The 21,013-nt window shown below is 36.8% G+C and overlaps 1 protein-coding gene across 11 annotated transcripts in view; it reads left to right on the top strand.

Annotated features, from left to right (window-relative positions):
• The window catches only part of GRM8 (glutamate metabotropic receptor 8), a 394,972-nt gene that overhangs the window by 258,765 nt on the left and 115,194 nt on the right, over positions 1-21,013 (top strand). Inside the window, exon 9 of one of the 11 annotated variants that reach the window (XM_080393912.1) lies at positions 3,786-13,079. The exons of the other annotated variants lie outside the window; for them this stretch is intronic. Coding sequence (XP_080250038.1) covers positions 3,786-3,814 — 29 coding nt within the window. The 3' untranslated portion in view covers positions 3,815-13,079. Of the gene's footprint in view, positions 1-3,785; positions 13,080-21,013 lie in introns of those variants that run through there. 11 annotated transcript variants of the gene reach the window in all.

The raw sequence follows: 21,013 nt of genomic DNA, 5'->3' as shown, positions 1-21,013 counted from the left end.
AAAATTACCTATTAATTTCTAATTATAATCTAGAGCTACATTTTTACAGAGAGATGAAAAGATTTGTTTCTGTTTACACATATCTTGAGCTATTTATTATTCCATCTTACTTCTAAAGAGAAAGCATTACACATCTGTATGCCAGAATAAGCTTAAGAATCATACTCATGAGTGCCTTGACTACAGGTATTTCATAAATGCCTGAGCCTTTGTTAGCTCCTCCAACACAAAGCTATTGAGGTTTCAGCTATCCTGAAGGCTTTCCACTGGGCTGACAGCGACGAATAGTGTGGGTGTTTCATGGGTCATCTTTCTCATTCAGGATTGTGCAGTCTACATTGCATAGATTCACACAGACGATACATGCATAGAATTATAATACGCCTTTGCATTTAAAGATTAGGCTCATAAAACACATTAGGTTGATTTTTCAGATATTCCTCATTCGGTATTTAACGGCAGGAAATGAGGCAGCAATGATGGCTCTCTGCGGGTGTTTTACACCTGTCCTGGCTTGGTGGTGCGGCCAAATGGCTGCAAATATTCTTGTCATTGTCATTCATCATTTGCAACTTTCTGGAAGTCTGGGATCACTAGACCTCAGAAATTATTGCTCACAAAATTACAGAACGCTTGAGGCTGGCACTCTGGAGGTGTCTAGTCCAACCCCCTCTACTCAGAGTAGACTGAGTTACAGCAGCAGGTTGCTCATGTCTGCATCCAAGTTGAACACTGCAGATCTTCAGGGATGGAGACTCCACAACCTCTCATGGCAACCTACTGTTTGGTTGCTTGCACACTAAAAAACTTTTTGTTATGCTTGAACACAATTTTCTGTGGTTTGGTATGTGCCTCTTGTCCTGTCCATTGGACATGACTGAGAAGAGTCTGGCTCCATCTTCATTACTTCCCCCCATAAGGTGTTTATACACACTGATAAGATCTTCCTCTCGAGCCTTCCCTTCTCCAAGCTGAAAAGTCCCAGCTCTCTCAGCTTCTTCTTATGTGACAGATGCTCCAAACCCTTAATCATCTTTGTGGCCCTTTGCTGGACTCACTTTAGTATGTCCATGTCTCTCTTCTACTGGGGAGCCCCAAACTGGATACAGCGCACAGCTGTGGTCTCACCAGTGCTCAGGAGAGGAGGAGGATCACCCCCTCAGCCTCCTGCTCAGACTCAGCACCTCATCTGCTACCAGCACACTGACCCTGTTCTGCAGTTGCCAGTCAGGGAAGGAGCTTTTCTCCTGCCATCGTAAGTGCCAGGCTTCAACATCCTGGGAGTCTCCATCTCTGAACCCAATAAGCATGGACTCTTCTTGCCCCTCCTTCTGCACAGCTCCTCTACTCAGTGAATGGTCCCCAGCACACACCTCCCGCAGGCAGGGAGCCCATCATCCCCTGGCTGCAGCCTCAGTAAGAGGCCTGCAGAGATGCATCCTCCCTTGGGATCTTGGTCTGAGCTTCTGACGTTCTGTGGTAGCTGCTCAGGTGTGTGCAGTGGGGGTGCATTCTATAGCACACCACCACCACCGCAGCTGCTGAGCACATGTACACTTCCCTCAGCAGCAGGGTTTCTAGCCAGCTTTTGTGCATCCTCTGCAGAAACCGCTTCTTTGGGAATTGCACTCTGGGCTGGTTCTTATACTTACCTCTCCCAGCACCTGCTGAATGGGTGCTTGCCTCTTCCTGCTTGGAGTCATCTTGAAGCTCAAAGCACCATTTGATCAAAAACAGCTTTGTTAGAAGCTGCTAGAAGTCACAACCCCATGCAGCTGCCTTTCCCCAGTGCAGAAGGCACCCTGCTGTTCCTCCAAAAGTCCCCAGGAGTCCCTGGCCATCCCACAAGGAGTTCACAGAAGATCTCCAAGCAGAGCCCAAAAAGTGCTGAGCAAGCTGCTGTCTCCGCTGACTGCCTCTGTTAGCTCTGTTCTGACTTGACATTCTTGTTGCCTGTTTTTCACTTGGATAAAAGAAAAAAAGTCTGGATTCCTCTTTGTATCTGGTTGAGGGCTTTTCTATGTTGCTGCAATATTTCTGAGAGTTTTACATGTATATGAAGAAGATCTGGTAATTATTAGCTCTAGAAATTGCAGGGCATTGTTAAATGGACTTTTATTTACATGGAACAAAACTAGTTCATTCTTCTTCATGGTCATTAGTACCTGTATTGACAAGGCTAGAGGTCTTATTCTACAGGAACAATCAGGTAACATATGTAAATATAGTCAAACTTTCACCTATGATGTGTTCCTGATAAAATGTTGCGACATAGTGATGCCAGTATATGGTACTGCTGTTGTGCCATCCTTGAGTATTACAATGTTATCATGATAATTTATTTCACCTGGTAAATCTTTTAGTGGTCTTGCAGGAAAATTAACTTTAAGCTTTTCTTATGGAGTATTAAATAATATTAAGTCAGATTTAAAAATCAAGGTTATAACCTTTCATTTAGACAAGCACTTAATCTCCTTAAGGCATAAAATTGCAGTTACCAATTAACAGTCTATTGACTCACTGCATTTAGTGACACTCTCCATGTAAAGCTATGCACGCACCTAACTGCTTTGTTAGAGGTCACCTTAATGGAATTGCAAGTAGCACTCAGCTGGCAGAAATGTAATAAAGATGCATTTTAAGCATAGTAATAACTACCCTTGCAAATAAATAGAAATAATTTTGACAATATGAGAAGCTTTCTGGAAATAATGAGGTGAATATCTTGTCTTTCAGGAAGATCTAAGTATATAAAAGATATAGTATAAACAGTAGAGATGACATCTAAGTGCTAGAGATCATTATAAGATTTCAGTTGACAAACAGATAATCTTTTTCTTTAAAGCTGTTACCTGCTCCATATTTACAACTGAAGGACTTTATATGGAGTTAAATATATGCCCTTTTATTAACTTCCTTGAAGAAATGAGGTTCTGAAATGGTGCTGATCACTAAGCAGAATTGTACTTACTTGGTGTTAAAGAACAGTGAGGTTTCCATAGTCAGAACCATAGAAAGGATGAGACATAAGTAGAGACCCCAGTGAAAGAAGGTAGGAAAAGTAACAGCAGCTGTAAATCACTGTTTCTGCTTTGAGCAGCCTGGTTTATGGCTCCTTACCTACTGCAAATCCAGCATGAGCAATGCAGTGAAGATGTGACAATTTCAGAAATTCTTGGATGTTTTGTCAGTCACTGTTATCTGCAGGCTTGAGGAATTCATCTTCTGAAACAGAAGGCTATGGGCTCTGTTGTTAGAAGGGAGAGCATCAGACGGGTATCTTCTCCATAATACTGAATATTTACTCTGGTTATACAAACACTTAATAACAATGTTAATGGAGAAGTCACTTAAAACCCATTAAAAAACAGAAAGATGAGAAAAAAAGGGGGGGGCATAATTTAATTAAAAATTCTTTTTGATCTCAGATGTATGCTTTTTAGCCTTAGGTTCTAATGCAAAACTAAATCGCTACTTCTGCAGACACATATTTTCCCTGGGCTCACATCAAACATAGAGGTGTTTAGTTAGCAGTGTAGTTATGACTGAAATCTGATTCAGAATCAGTTTTAAAACTTGCTCGACAGGTTTGTGTTTGCAGGTTGTGATGTGAAAAGTGGAACATTTCTGTTTCCATAGCAGATAAATAATAGTGGGTCTACATATTTAAAATTGAAAAAAAGAAATATAGTTTGGTTTTTGTTTGTTGTTCGTGGGTTTTTTTTGGTGTTGGTTGGTTGGTTGGTTGATTTGTTGGTTTTTTGTTTTGTTTTTTTTTGTTATAGGGTGGTTTTTAAATTGTTTTTCTGTTTAAAATGGAATCAGTATTACAGTACAGTGAGCTGGAATATGTGAAGGTAAATCTAAGGAAGAAGGACATTTTTAACTGCCCATCAGTTTTATTCTTTAGTAGAAACATTTTATATGTGGGTTTAGATTCACATTGTTACCCTTCATATCTGTATTTAAAATTCAGACACTCATTTCATGGTTTTCATAGTTTCAGACCTTGAGTAAATGCACTGGTCAAGTTTCACCAGAAGTCAGGCATACATGTTAGTTTTACAGATCTTGAAAGTATATTACTATATATTGTACACTGTGGTTTAGTCCACAAGCTTCTACTTGTGTAATGGCAGGTAATTAGCAATCAGTGTAGGATCATAAAAATAGTATACAATACATTTGGAAGTGATTTTGAAGAGTTATTGGTTCTGCCCTACTGCCAAAGCCAGGATTAACTGCACTGTTGTCTCTGCTGACTGATGCTTGTCCAGCCTGTTCTTCAAAACAGTCTGCTACAGAGATTTCACAGCCCTTGCATGCAACCCATTGCTCCACTGCCTTCTGCTAGAGTTTTTTCTTAGGTTTAATTTAAGTCTTCATTCTTGGAAATGAAAGTGGTTGAATGATGATCCTAACTTTCAGTTTATTTTAAGCTCACATTCACAGTGGCAAGAATAAGAACTTTTCTGCTTTCTTATTATTCCTACCTTTGAAAATTTTTAATATTATCATATTTCCCCTCAGTCTTTTCTTCTCTGGACTAAACGGGCCTGTTTAGTTTAACCACTTACTGTAGGTTTGTTTTCATAGAATCATAGAATGGTTTGGGTCAGAAGGGACCTTAAAGATCATCTAGTTCCAACTTTCCTGCCATGGGCAAGGACACCTTCCACTAGACCAGGTTGCTCAAAGCCCCATCCAGCCTGGCCTTGAACACTTAGGGGACATCCACAGCTTTTCTGTCCAACCTGTTCCAGAAAGTAAAGAATTTCTTTCTAATGTCTAATCATATCTGCCCTCTTTCAGCTTAAAACCATTTCCCCTTGTCCTATCACCGCAAGCCCTACTGAAAAGTCTGTCCCTGCCTTACTTATAAGCCAGCTTTAAGTGTTGAAAGGTCACAATAAGGTCTCCCTGAAACCTTCTGTAGGCTGAACAACCCCAACTGTCTCAGCCTTTTCTCATAGGAGAGGTGCTGCAGCCCTCTGACCATCTTCATAGCCCTCCTTTGGACCCACGTGCCTCTTCTGTTGGGGGCCCCGGAGCTGAACACAGCATTCCAGGTGGGGTGTTATCAGAGCCAAGTATATGGGGAGAATCACCTTCCCTGACCTGCTGGCCATGCTTCTTTTGAGGCAGCCCAGGATGCGGATGGCTTTCTGAGCTGCCAGTGCACAGTGTCTGGCCATGTTGAGCTTTTCATTCACCAGCACCCCCAAGTCCTTCTCCTCACGGCTGCTCTCAATCCATTCTCTGCCCAGCCTGTATTGATGCTGGTGGTTGCCCCGACCCGTGTGCAGGACTTTGCATTTGGCCTTTTTGAGTTTCATGAGGTTCACATGGTTTTCTTAATCTCTTCTCTGAATCTTGCTGTTCCATAACCTTCCTAAAAGGTTCTCAAAACTGGATATAATGCTCCAGCTATGGCCTTGCTAGTGTTGAATGGGATGGAAGAGTGTTTACAAATAATCTCTTTATACATCTCCAAATGCCATTTTTGCATAAAATAGTCATGTTCATCTTGTGACAGAGCCACTGGTACTAATGCAATACTATTGCTTTCTACCAGTTATTTCCACTCTGCCATGATGTGGTTAATTTTTCTACCACAAAATGCAGTTATTTCCCTTATTTGTACTGAATTTTCTTCACACTTCTTCAATCTGTTGAGAACTTTTTGATCTAATGTATTTGCATCTCTCTCAGCATGGTGTTGTCTTCCAGATGTAATAACCATACTTTGGATTTCTTTATCTAAACCATTAAAGAAAATAATGAACATGTTCAGACCCCTGTGGAACAGTACTGCAGACTGTTGTACAGCCTGACAGTGAACTGTTATAACAACACTTGATATTAATTCCATCCAGGCAGTGTTTCCCTAGTTTGCTTATCAAAATGCCCTGTGAGAGAGCATCAGAAGGCTTTCTAAAATGAAGTTAAATGGACAATATAACTGCGTTTTCTCTATCCAAAACTCCTATTATGCTATCATGGAAGAAACATCAGATTATTTTGACATGACTTGTTCTTGATGAATCCAGTGTTACTTGTCTTTGTATCTTTCTTATCTTCTAAGTTCTCAGACAGTGTTTGATTATTTCTTCTATGACATTTTAAGAAGTTAAATTGAGCTAATTTGCCTTGATTTTTTTGGCTTTTCCCTCCTTGTTCTACTTTAAGATAAGAGCCATGTTTATCTAATTCCACTTTCTTTGAATTTTATCTTTCCTCAGTCATTACGAGGAATATTGTCTCTTAATAAGAAAAACTGTAATATCTTAAAATTTAAGATGAATAAAATCTGTGAGAGCTGACATTGTTTAAAATACATTAATTACAGCAAAACTCTCCTTTTATTTGTAGTTCTCTAAATTCTGGCTTTTAGAAATGTGGATAAATCTTAGAAGTATGAGCTAATGCATTATTCTGTATAGTACATTGCTATATATGATAAATTATTTGGAAAATCTTAGAACTGTCTTATAACAACATAATATTTAGGAGAAGTTTAAAAATCACAAAAGATACAGTAAGAGGGCCAAAACAGAAGTGCTCAGAGTGTAAGAGCAACATTTAAGGTGTGATTTTTAAACGGGCAGAAACACCCTCGCTTCTCATAAAAATGACAGCAAATTGTTTTTTGTGACCAACAGTTTTGAAAAATGGTCCATGAAGAGAACTTCCAGAGTATTTCTATTTAGATCTGATAAGTGCATTATACAGAACAATCATAAGTCTAACAATAACTGGCTGGTCCCCATAAACTCATACCTTTTTATGACATCTAACGAAACCCTGAATATTTCTTGAATAAACTGTAGTATTCTATGGAAGAAGTGGTCTCTAAAATTTATTCTTTTGATAGCATTAAGAGAACAAATTGAAAATATTAAATGTATTCATCAGTAATCAAAACATTAGTAAATAATGTAAATAAATAAAATATCAGTAATTAAAAAAGAGGTAAGTATAATAATAGCTATTTTGAACAAAATTAGCAGATGGGTGAAATGACTGACATCTGTCCATGGCTGTCTTACTGCATCTTTACAGCATAAGCTCTCCTCAGGTAACTTTTAAGAACATGTTCACTACCATCTTTCAATTGGAAGTTAGTAGAAATGAAAAATGGAATTTCAACAACCATTTCTTTCCTTGCTGTGTAATGTAAAAACTTTTCATCTGTGATGTTGGATGATATTTTGAAGTAAATTGATAATGCTAAATGATGACATGAATGCATTCCTTTACAAATCTGTCTAGATTATTAAAAAACAAAAACAGAACCAAAAAACATTCTCACCTATGTAATTAATAACTGTTTATTCTAAATCTCATTTTATTCTAAATTTCCTTATTGGTTGTTCTTCACTGTTTTAAGTCCTATGTTGGTAACTTCTCCTACTTTTTGTGTTTCATGTAGTTGGAAAAGAGAAAATGAAATGGGAAAAGAAAAAAAATATTATATTCACTGTTATAATGGGTTGGTGAGATTAAAATAATTAAAACCAATACCCTTGTCAGAACCACTTTGCATTACACATTCAGAACTTTTCTGGCACGGAAATTTTAATGCAGAAAACAAACCCCTAAATGTGCATGTATGTGTGTGAGAAAGAGGGGTTGGGGGAGCAGAAGTGAAGTGACATTAATTCATCATTTTAACAAAGTTCATGGTAACTGAAGACAGATAAATGAGTCTTCATTCTGGTATTTCTATCTATCTAGATTGCGTTTGACTAACATTTCCTGTAAGCGTATAGAATCAGAGCTTCTGAGGAGTTTGCAATGTGAATTATTATGACTGAGTTCTTGTGAAACCATCCATGTGAATTGTTTGCTAAGCTGCCACCCTGATACTGCTGGTGCACGAGCAACTGCAGTTCAGGACTGTTGCGATCTGCAATAGATTGTCTTTAAATATGCTCTATTTCTATATCTCATTTTTATCCTGGCAGTTTTCTCTAAAAGTTATATACACTCTATCTTTGCAAAGGGAGTATTAAAGAGAAAACAAAGAAGAAATAAAACCTGCTTTAATTGCAGGGCTGAAAATTGCTTCAGATCTTTTTTTTTTTTTAGCAGCAAATGATTCTTAGGTCGATGTTTTAAGAGAGTTTGCTTGTATACTTTCATATTTTTTGGCAGAACTTATTAAAATAAAGCAACATATTGGACTTCTGTAGGAAACACTTAAACAGGTACACTTATGTTGGGCTGCTATCACCATTAATAATTTTCTTAACTAGCTTTTATGCTGTGCATTTTCACAGGATTTACTGCATTTGTACTTCTAAAAATGCTACTTTGCTGAAAATACACATAGATGAGATTTTTAAGTCTTGTACTCAAGCAAAAATTAAAATGCCAGGTTTTGCATATACCTTTACTCATCACCAAAGTCACAGACATGAGAGGTAGGCCTGCTGCATTTTTACATGTGTTTACAATAATAAAAAGCAATCCTTTACTGCTAATTGTTTAAATTATATTTTTTCTTATTCTTTTCTACATACCACACATAAAAGTGATCTGAAAAAAAAAAGGATGTTTTGGGGGAATGAGGAGCATGTGATCAGCATGTATGCCAGAGTTAATCTCCCTGAAGGTTTTAGGAACAGTGATAAAAACCAAATCTACTTTCTGCTAAAGCTAACAAATGAACAAGAGAATACATCCATACCTTCAAGAGAACGAATAACCCTATTTTTCCAATAACAATTGACTCTAGCATGCTAATATGAAGACTACTGCCAGCCTGGTGGAGGTGAGGAGGGATTAGCATCGATATGTGATTGAACATTGCCCAGACTCCAGTGCAGGACGTTCCTAATTCTATCACAGCAACTGTCAGATTCACCCTTACCAGCCATGGACTGAAGCTTTTCTTTCTACCTAATTCATACTAAACGTCAGGCTCTTGTAAATACTAGCATAGAAAAAGGGCACCCTTAACACTGAGTCAGCACCAGACGTGTTTTTAAAAGACAATTTCAGTCTGGTTACACTGACACATCTTGCTCTTTCATTGCCATGAAAACTAATTCTCAATTAATTTTCTCATCTGCCTTATGCCTCTTCACCAAAACAGTATTGTCTCTTGTTTCTTTCGGACTAGTCAAAACAAGTCTGTCCTTTGGGTGGTTTAAGAACTATCTGATTCAGCTGGATCTTTTGAGAAGAAAAGAATTCATGAACCCTAATGCACTAATTATGCACCACATAAATAGGGCTGTATTGATAACATAACATTTCTGCTGATCTCTCCTCTTTAGCTCCTGGGTAGTGTTTTATTTGAAGAATAAACAACCTAAAAACTTCTAGTCCATGCTAGCTTTACTATTATCCTGAGAATAATGAGATGTGGTGGGCTTATAGAAACCAAAGCTGTTAGGGTATTAAGCTATCATTGTAGCTTACGTCTTTTAGAAATAACTCATTAATTAGATGTGACTGGTTCAATACAGAGCCTCAAATAGACAGACATGAATAAGAACCCTAAGGCTCCTGTCTTTATAACAAGGGGTTTCTTCCTTTTACAAGACCTTTCAGTTTTTAGCGATGCAATAGCAGTGCTTGCCTAACCTTACTATGAAAATAGAAGTTTCATTTCCCCAGGATGCTTTGGGATAGTCAGGGTTCTCCAGAGGTAAATGTAGGGGAGGCTGAGAAAACACTGACAAACCCCTTTTCAACTTCAAAATGCTAATTTCTGGAGACTTAAACTCTTGTAGAAGTGCACCTGTTTTGACCACACTTTTATTATCAAACCTTCATGTAAACACTTGCCAGGGAATGGAGATGGATAAAAGTAAGATAAGTGGGTGGTGTGGGAAAAAAACCACATGTGAAGAACAGATAAGCAGTAACTCTGGCTAGAACATGTGAGATCCTGGTTCAGGGAAAAGTCTTGAGCTCATGACTGATCCCCCAACATTTAGGCTGTCTTGCTTTTTCTAAAAAAATCCACAACCCCTTAAAATTGTTTCCATTTTGTGACAGACATAATACTGAAATCTAAAATATTTTCATAAAATGTATCTCATTTTGTCCAGGCCTACTGTCAGAGGTGTTAATCCTCAATGCTATAGTAGAGACTATGCTCAGGTCAATGCAGCATCAGAACAACCTTGATATAATTAGCCGTTTACACAGTATTTGATAGAAGGGTATACTCAGTAACAACAACCCTTTTTGGTCCTCAAAATACCATGGCATTGCATTAATGTTATTTTAGAAGTCCTATATGATTTCAAAGGTAATCAAAGCTCTACAAGTGCAGTTTAAACAGTGCTAATGGTCATGTTGGTGCCGTAAATTTTTTTCCCCCACACCCCGCCCAATCTAAACTAGTAAATGGAGAATGCAGTTGTTTACCTTCTGAGTTTTACAGGAAATCAGTTGCTAATGAAATATTAATTACTGAAAATGTGCAACATTAAATTGGGTTTGAGGTACAGAAAAAATAAGGTTCTTCATCATGTAAAGATTTTGAATGAAAGAACAAAATATATTTTGTGATGGGGAGCTGAGACTGAGTTCATGTGAATCCCCTGGTACAGCGTTCTGCCCTGCTCTGTCTTGTTGAGATGCCTCATATCATTTATGTCACACTGCATAAAAGAATGAGAGTGATATAAATGGATATCACCATTGTCTTCAGCTCAGAAATTCAACTTGACAGGAAATGTCTAAAATAATCTTGGGGTGGGGGGAATCAATTATTTTGCTTCTACTTGGGAAGCAGCTTCATTTGCTTTTGTATGAGGTATGTGGATTGCCCAAGCACTGCATTAACATTTTGATGTTTATATGTGACTGAAGTTATGCTATCATAATTCTGTACGTCTCATAATATACTTGTAATTTCTTCTGTAGTCTCTTTAAACATTTAGATCCAAATTCTCATCCATCCACACAGAACTGTGCATTAGTGCACTATTGCATACTTGAAATCTCCAGTTGTGCAATGGTATTAATATTTGACAGCAAAAATTTGCTTCTCAGCATGCAACTGGTATTTGCAGATCAAACAGAAAATCCAGCTTTGTTAGTAATTTATAAAATCATTTATTTTGTTGTGTGATCTTTTGGGCTTGGTTTTCGTGAGCTGTCTCTTTGTTTCTCTAAAATTGTGTCTTTTCACTTTAAAATGCGTATCTGTTTTTTTGCAATCGCAGAATTCAAACTTGAGGATTGATGTGTGTTGCTCAAGGGGAGTAACAGACACTCAGGTTTGCAGGTGCTTGTAAATACTTTGTATTTGCATATATGCATCCCACAAGATCTGTATTCTTAAACATAGAGACTGCTTTATGACCAGCCTTTACCTTTGGAGGCATTTAGCAATAGATGAGTAACGGCACCTCCAGAGTGGGAAATCAAGAGATTTTCCCCAGTCGTCAAGGATTATGAAGATTAGTAGATTCAGTAGCGAAGAAATGAAGTTTGTATTATTCATTTAACTAATCTGTTTCCAAACTAAATATGTACATTTCACCCAAATTTTGCCCTGGGACTGAAAAACATATAACTGCCTTAATCCTGATCACACGAGTCTAAACATGAAGTCATATTATTCAAGTCAGGAGTGGGATCTAGATCTTCAGGATGCCGTATGTATCGAACCTGACCATTTGTCATCGAGAGACATTAAATTCATTACATTTGTTTTAATTGATCTTATTCTCCTTTTTCTTTGAGGAAGCACTTGGACAGAAATAGTGTGTTGTCAAGGCACAGAGCTAATTAATGTCATTAATCCACCATACAGAAAGTAAAAGCCCATTGTCACAGATAGGAAAAAAGGTGTCACTAGAATAATTACTGTTTTAAAAACCAAACTGAAAGGTGTAATAGCCATTGATTGAATATATATTATTAGTAATGAAGAAAGGGATATTATGCTAAACTGATGTTAAGGATGTCAATGAAGATAATTTTATGAATGATTCACCATCTGACACTGAGGCTTAAATTCTCCAAATTAGAAATCTCTGAAGAGAACTCAGCCATTGCACATTTTACTTGATTTTTTCTCAGGCATGAGACTGTCTTTTATCTCAGCAGCTGCTTGCTGAAAAGTTACACCCACTTTTTACTAACATATGTTGGTATGATAGTATGTTAGTACAAAGTCTTGCTGGTGGCTTAGTGAGGTCACTCTTGCAGTGAGCAGTCTGCAGCAGAGGTGTGAAATAGCTGCTGGTGCTGACAGCTCTGTCACTGGGCTTTGTTTAAACTGAGGCAGACATGAAAATGTGTGTAGACTTGCTTCTGAGCTGACACCAGCATAAATCAAAAATATAGTTATTGAAATCAATATGGTTATACCAACGTATTGTCAGTGTTGTTGCTTGTTACAGGATTGTAAGGCCTGACCTTGTCCTATTTCTGCCTGTGATTTCAGTAAGAACGATGCCTGCAGAGACCTAATTTACTAGTTTTCTGCCTGATCTATTTATATACTGTTTATATGGTTACATTTTATTAGAAATTGCTAAGGTCTCCAAGATACACATTTCTATGGAGAAAGATGTTATGATAATTAATTTACTTTCCTCATCTATGTGACTTTAGCAAAGCTCACAGAAGAAGTTGATAAATATTATTTTCATAGTAACAAACAGTTTGGATACAGAAATGCCTGAATTGTTATGCATTCACTGTAAATTAGCTGTGGTCTCTGATATACAAATCATGACTGTTTTGATAGACGCATTTTTTTACTCATAGTGATAGCCAGTTTAATGACCTAAGATCATATTTTGGACACCAACTTAAGGAATTTATAGTGGTTTAAATTCTAGAAGTCCTTTGAAAAAAGTAGTTGCCATGTGATTATTTTCACTGAGCCTATTTTGTAGTCTCAGTGATGTGGAAAATAACGAATCACACATAGTTCTTTTGAAATTATGACACTTCCCCTGAAAATGTGAGGTTTGATATACTTCCTTGGGCATCATAATGGGTTTCAAAATATAGCAATAAGAGGACAGAGTCTTCTTATTTCAATTCTCCTATTTCCTCCTAAGAGTCCTCCTGTTTTCTGAGAGCTACTTCCTTGCCCAGATAGTATCTTAAATGACGTTTATATCGGCATCAGTACACGTAGTTGTGTTTTCTTCCTGTCTTCTAAGGTAAGGATCTCTTTATCTGAATTGTGTCTTCCAATAAACAAAGCTGGTGAAGGGTCTGGAGCACAAGTCCTGTGAGAAGTGACTGAGGGAACTGGAGATCTAATATGAAATTATGATCTAAATATGAAATAAAATTGGAATGCTAAAGTTACTGGATAAAGTAAGTTTATGCTACTACTAATGACTTTTTCCTTTATTATGTTCAAATACTGCTGTCGGAAAACAGAGTGAGATGAATCCCCAAGAGTTTTAGTTCATTCTTATACTACTGGCCAGGGAAAATGTGCTTTAAAATCTGGCAATCCAATGACCTTTCCCAAGCAGTTAATTTTTTAATTAACCAATGTCACAACATGTTTATAAACCACCCATCTCTTTTCTCGCAGCCTAGCTTTACAACATTTTACTACTCAAGTCAGAAAAATTAATGCATGAAACAGGTATTACTCTGGCCAGAATTAGGTCATGGTTTTTTTGATAAACATATTCAAGTTACTTTCCCTGAAAACTCTGGCAATTTTCTATTACTGAATTTTTAACTCTTTGACATTATTTCACAAGCACACTGTAGCATTACTATCATTTGGATGTCAAATCTTTTATCACTACCAGCCAGGAAAAGTGTGTTATAGGCATGCTTAAGATAGAGGTTTGAAAATTTGCTTTTGCATGAAAAATTTTGCTTGAGACAGAATTAGTTTTCTATTACCCTAAGCAGAGAAAATATGAGTGATGTTTAAATATAGAAGTATTGATCACAATGAGCAAAAGGGGGAAGAAAGAAGTTTAATGAAGAATCAAGAACTGACTACCAAAATAAATTTTTAACTTCACTTTTGGAGGTCTAGATTTATCTTCTTGTATAACTTAGTGCAACATATCATTGGAATGCACGGAAATTTTTGTTTTAGACAAAATTTTACCCTGTTATAGATATCTCTAGTTAACTGAGGTCAGAAGGTAAAACTGCAGCACTCCTCCTTTGCTGGATTCAAGTGACATTGTGTTATACTTAACGGTTCAGTTGAGAGTTTAAGTATAAATATGAAAACAATTCTGTTATGTGACACTAGCTTTACAAAATTAAATTAAAAAAACCCCAAACATCCCGGGGAAAGAAAAGATCAAACAGAAGTAAATATATGTTCTGATAGATTGATCGAGGAGGTATCAAAACCACAACATTGCTCTTTCTTAAAGCTGCACTGGCTCCCTTCTGGGAAGCTTATGTCAAAGCTAATTGAATTCCATCCTAAGAGACTGCTGTGCTGATGCTCTTGGTCTCAATCCTGCTTTCGCCGGGGCCTTCATATGCATTTACAGAATTGGATGACACAGTAAAAGAGTGAGGAAAGCCTCCAAGGAAACAGAGGGCACACAACAGTGTATAGGTTCTGTTGACATTATTTCATTGCTTGCTGAAATACTTGGGTTAATTATGGAATTATATTTAGTACCTGATCTTGTTTAAGAAATACATATTATTGTTATACTTGGTTTTTTCCAGGTCTGCTAAATGGTTGGTATAAAATACACGTTCATCTAGGATGTTGTAATGGTTTAAGAGCTAATTATGTAGTTATATTCCTACAATCAGAATTCAATAAAGCGATCAATTTCATAGCCTTTTTTTATAAAGATGACTTGCTGTGTGGAAACATCTCATAAAATTCTTTGGCAACCAAGCATTCCAAATAAATCAATGTCAATAGTGACTGGTTGCTGTAATATTTCCTACAGCAATTGATGGAGCATACTTGTCTTAGTTGTGCCTTGCTTTTTATTCAGACTGTTTTTTGTGTTTTTACCCACCCACCCACCATACTTTATAAATATATACATTTATAATAAATTATGCATATATTATATAGTAGTTCACCAGTGATTTCAGAGCTCAGCAACTCACTTTCATTTCTTGCACAGATTCTGAATCTGAATCTCATTACCTAGCCTTGAAACTCTTCTCTTTAGATTGTTTTTTAAATTTTTGCAATATTGTGAGCATATTACCCAGATATTTTTTCTTAAGTACACATGGAAAAAGTGTCCTGGCAGTCTGCTAACTGGCGGCTCTGAGGTTGGGATAACTATTTGCTGTTAAAACAGATCAGAAAACTTGCACTCCTGAAATACTGTCATGTAAGCTTGCTTAAAAGCAGCCTAGGAACTAACCTTTGCTTGGATTATAAAGGAATTAGGATGCTGTGCCTTCTTAATAAGTTATTAAAAATGTTTAAGATACTGCCTTCTTAGGGAAGACATTTTCAGTCCATCTGGAGAAAGCAGATAAAATGAGACCCATTAGAGCATTACCCCAGTCCTGACTTTCATGTGCAGTGGGTCTGACTTTTATATTTATTACTGCTTTTTATCCAGAAAAGCCATAATTCCTAAAACAGTAAGAAACATGGAGGGGGGTGGGGTGGGGTGAGGGGTGGATGGGAGGAGTGAAACACCACTTGGCATTTTAGTTATTGATGGAATAAAGTAGAACTTCTATGTGTATATATATAATCTCAAAATGAAACCTGACTTTAATCTGCAGATGTGTACAGTAGAAATACATGGATGGTGAAAAAACGACCTGTGGCCACTCCTCCAGTTGGATGAAACAAAACTAGGAAAGTTGAGTAGAGCAGCTGGTGTTGGATAGTTTCAACTGTTGATTATGTTGGCAGCAACTGGCCTGTTATTTCCTAGGAGGGCTGCATTGCCCGAATAATAAATATCCTATACAAAATGAAATATATTAACAAAGTCTGGACATGCAGTGCTACATTCACTTGAATAGTCTGTTCCTTCCCTTTTAGCATCCACAACTTTTGCATATATATACTGAAAAATGTAGCACCAAGTGGTTTTAGTTGCTGTTAGCTTTGTCATCAAGAAACTTTGCCTTTTGATATGAAAATATGTTCTTGGACCTAAAATGTCCCTTCTAACCTTGAAAAATAGCTCTGTTTTTCAGAAGCTAAGTAAATATCTGGAAGGAATCCACTAAAGGGGAGGGGGGAAAAAAAAAAAAAGTTAGAACCATGACATTGGGATTTTCCATTAATGATTACCAAGCCTTGACTTTTTTGCATTGTGATAGCTGCTGCTACAGATGAAGGAAAGTCTTTTACTGCTAAAAAAGATTGGTACATTTGTTCAATTCAGAACACACTTTTGACATTAAATCCTTTAAAAAGAAATCAGACATATCATAACATGTCTGAACCTTACCTTCCTGAATGGAAAATCTTTTCTTCATCTGCAGAAAAAAATAAATGAATTTGAATTCAGACTAGCTGTTTATTTCAAAAGTACATAATAATTAATTTTCATCATTTTGTTTTGTCTAGAGAAAAATAACCATGATGTAGGTCTAAAGAGCATTATTTTTTACTTTTCATTACATACCCTAAACATTTAAGGCATCAGTTTTGTTTCACTTAAATTTAATTGTGCAAAACTAGGCATTTAATTTAATTTAACCATTTAGACTCCTTTAACAGTTTATCAAAAATCTAGGAATCTTCAGAGGGGTGATTCACCCACTTGTATTAAAAACCAACTTTAGAATAATCTAGATGAATCACACCGTCTATCTCTTTCCACTTATTATATAACAATTTATATAATTGTTATAACAAGTGAAGTGCGATGAATCCTACCCATGCTGACTGAGTTTATGCTCTCTAAACTAATTCATCACATACCATACTATTAAAAATGTCTCTTCTAGGGCCCAACAGACACATATGTGAGGCACGTTTCTTCAAAGTGGGCTTTATTTTGTTATTTCTAACCTAGGCTATAGCGTAGGTGACAGCAATCATTCACTTTTTCTGGAAAACTTTCAAATGAATTAGTAGATTATATTTTATATTTTCTACTGCTTTAATTTTCTTTATGTATTTTCTGGTTAAAGAAAATGTTTTATGTTGACACTTCTCTACTGAAAGTACAGATAAAGCATATAGAAAAAAGTTAGTTTATATTGGGTGGAAATTATATTTGGAAAATCCAAAAATAAGGGGAAATCTAATCATGCTTGAGGGAATTTTTGGTTATGCTCTAACAGAAAAAAAAAGTCTAAGGAGTCCCTTTGGGCATTAAACAGGCATATCTACATTTGCTCCCTTTCAGTTGCTCTTATATTTACATCAGTGGAATCATTACACAGTATGTTGGCATGGTTAATAGTACTTCTCAAGCAAGCTAACTAACGACTGTATCAACATTTTTGCAGTATGCTTCTTCTACATATTTTCTTATAAAAAGCCACATTTTTCTCTTTACCAGGGCATTAACTAATTAGTAATTTTACATAACTGCTAACGTTGCTTAATGATTTATCATCTTTTGTAGGCTTAAGAAAAAAACTATTAAAAATAAGGAATTTACCCCAAATCCATTAATGTTTTAGTCTGTGAACTTATATTCTGGACCCTATGTATGCTTTAATTTTTTTTAAACAAAAAAATCATATACTTAATGGACATTGAATTGTGTCTTAATGAGTGGGGACAAAGAAAATAATTTAGGACTTGGGGTAGGTAATCAGTTGAACCTCAGTTCATGGGGAGATTTTTGGTACAGGAACAAATGTGATTCTAAGTGTATAAATAGCAGAATGAAAAGTGTAATTAAAATTACTATCTTCTTCCTTTGTGGTATTATCGCTGGAAGTCATTATCCATTTCATGTATTCATTGTTTAAAAATGGTGCTTGTATATTGCAAAGGGACTAAAGAAAATGTTACAAGATTTTAGCAAGCATTTTATTTTACAATAAGAAACTGGAGAATCTTTAATGAATGGTTAAGAGGTCTTTTTAATCCTTTCTTGTCTTATGAAGGAATATACAGTGATAAAGCATTTTAATTTTTAAGCATGGCATGGTTTGAAAGCTGAAGTTAGACAAAGTGAAACTAGAAATACCGTACTATTTTTAGAATGTGAGGTTGAGTATATGTCCCTAATGGCAAGAAAGTATGTAACTTGGGAAGCAATCAGAAGCTGAAAACTTGATCTTCTGCAGGGAATCATAGAATGGTTTGGGTTGGGACCTTTAAAGATCATCTTATCCAACTCCCTCTGCCATGGACAGGGACATCTTTCACTCATCTGACTCAAAGCTCCATCCAACCTGACCTTGAAAACTTCCACAGGTAAGGCATCCAGAACTTCTCTGAGCAACCTGATCTAGTGCCTTACCACCCTCATCATAAAAAAAAAAAATATATTCTTCCTTATATTCTATCTAAATCTACCCTCTTTCTCTTTATAAACCATTGCCCCTTGTCCTATCATTAAAAACACTGGTAAAAAGTCTTTCTCTGTTTTTCTGATAAGCCCTTTTACACACTGAAAGATGGCACTAAGGTCTCCCTGGAGCCTGCTCTTCTCCAGGCTCAACAACCCCAACTTTTTCAGCCTTTCTTCACAGCAGAGGTGCTCCAGCCCTCTCATCATTTTCATAGCCCTCCTCTGGACCCATTCCAACAGGTCCATATCTTTTTTGCACTGGGGACCCCAGAACTGAATGCAGTACTCCATATGGAATCTTGTGATAATGGAGTAGAGGAGGAGAATCACCTTCCTTGACCTGCTGACCACACTTCTTTTGATGCAGCACAGGCTATGGCTAGCTTTCTCAGTCTGCACGTGCACATTTCTGGCTCATACCCAGTACATCATGCACCAGTTTTCCCCAAGTTCTTCTCTATGGTTCTGCTCTTAATCTATTCATCTCCCTGTCTGTACTGATACTGGGAATTTCCCTGACCCAGGTGCAGGACCTTGCACTTGGCCTTCATGGCGTTCACATGTATGCTCCTCAAACCTGTCAAGACTGAAAGAACAGAAAAAGAAAAGAGACTGTCTCCCCAGGTAAGCAAATGTGGAGAGGAGCTAATCTTCAGGACACATCAGCAGAGTTTACCAAAAATTTGTAAACCAGACAGCTGGAGGCAGGATGGGTGGACTGCAAAGGACTTGCCTGCTCAGCGGGAGAGAAGATGCATCTTCTTGTGCTTAGTTGGACAAGACTGGGAGAACTGGTGCAATTTCCCTACCACTTAAATTCCTTAAGAAAGATTAAGCTTCTACCTAGGGGATATGCTCCAATCCATAATTATAGATTTGAGGCAGGACACACATGATGAAATACTATGGTATTTGTCAGGCAGGACATCACCCTTCTTTTGGTACTTGGTATTCCAGGGCCACTTCCAGAATACCCGAGTTTCCTGCGCTACTTTCATGTGCTGAATGGATGCTTATAGCTCTATGTTCTATGTTGTTATGCATTTCTTAAACAACTATTTTTTCACATTTTTACAGTATGTTGCTTGGTGGCTTAAACTTCCATCAGAATGTTGCTTTAGTGGAAGACAATGATATTATAAATTGGTAGGATTTCACTGTTGTTGTTTTTAGACATCATGTTCTCAGCAGGATGTCCCTAGCTAAAAGAGAAGAATAGTGCATTCTGTGAGATTACTTCTCAAGCCTAGTAGATCATTTCAATAGATGCAGCCCAGCTAGGAAAATATGCTTCCACTGTTACAAATTAAAAGTGAATTAACTAGATTAACTAAAGTACGAACAGGTTAAGAAAGGCTTAGCCGCCCATTTGCTCAGTTCCATCCATCAGCAGTTGACATAAGTCTACAGGGAGAGCACTGCATGTAAGATAAACACATTACAATTTTACTAAAGGCAAAACAAAGTTTGAGCTTGGAAGTTTCTTCTATGCAGCAAAAATGTGAGCAGAATGAGTTGTCTTCCTGCATCTTGCCTCGAGACATCAGAAAGTGTAATTTAAGGTGTCTTTAGTGTCCAAAATACATTAGGCAAACCAAATCCCTCCTTTCATTGTGCTTGCATTTTGTTATCTGAATTCTTTCTGAAAATAGTATTTCAGATGCAGAAATATTCAGCCCGAGATGATAGGTATAATCCCTTAATGTTACTTTTTTATGGCATAGGTTCTGTACCTGCAGCATGGCCAGAGGGATGAAAGAAATGTGGGAAGTGGGCGATTACCTGACTTCCTTGGGTAGAAATCTAGGTATATTAAAAAACTTAGTTTTCTTGATAAAAGTCGTGGGCCATCTGTTTTAACAAAATACAAAAAATGAAATCAAACTACCCCACCAAGATATGACTGAGATATACAGATATACACATCCAGTAAGAATAAGGGAAAGTTTATGTAGGTACCTCTCCTGCTACTTTCTCTCTGCCTGATGTATAGGTATTTTCTGGGGGAAAAATAATTTTCATTAATATTTTAAAGCACCACAGTTAAATGACTTGTACTTTGGAAATTATAATACATGTCAACAGAAAAGGAACTAGGAGGTATGCATCAGTAAGGAAACCCCTAAACAATGGATATTGCTTGTGAGGGACAAAGAGGAGGAAGGCTTAAAATTAATTTATTAGTTATATGTTTTGTATGTTAGCGATTTGTCAGTTTAGTGTCTGATGTGTGCTTTGAATTATGTCAACAACCGTCTCATACAGCAGATTACACCGTTCTATACATACAATTTATGGCTAAGATAGTCATGATAAATAGAAAGGAAATTTGGTTGTTTTGGCTTCAAGATTACTGAAAGCCCATTAGGTTAATAAAATGATTCATATGATGAGGATGCACTGCAGATACAGATGAATATCTTGGGACTTAAAGAAATTCCTTATCTAAAAGTGTCAAGAGTTTTAGGGTTTATAAATAAAAATAAAATCATAACACTTGTCATCCTGAACTGCCTGATATTGAACAAGAGTCCTTCATGAACAATTGCATTTTCTATTTGTTCAGTAAGAGGAATTGTTTTACTATATTAGCTAAACTTTAAACAGTTTTA

Source organism: Falco punctatus (assembly GCF_963210335.1).
Source record: "Falco punctatus genome assembly, chromosome: 6".
Classification (NCBI taxonomy): domain Eukaryota; kingdom Metazoa; phylum Chordata; class Aves; order Falconiformes; family Falconidae; genus Falco; species Falco punctatus.
Note: the sequence above shows the minus strand (reverse complement) of the source record. Positions and strands in the feature narration are given on the sequence as shown.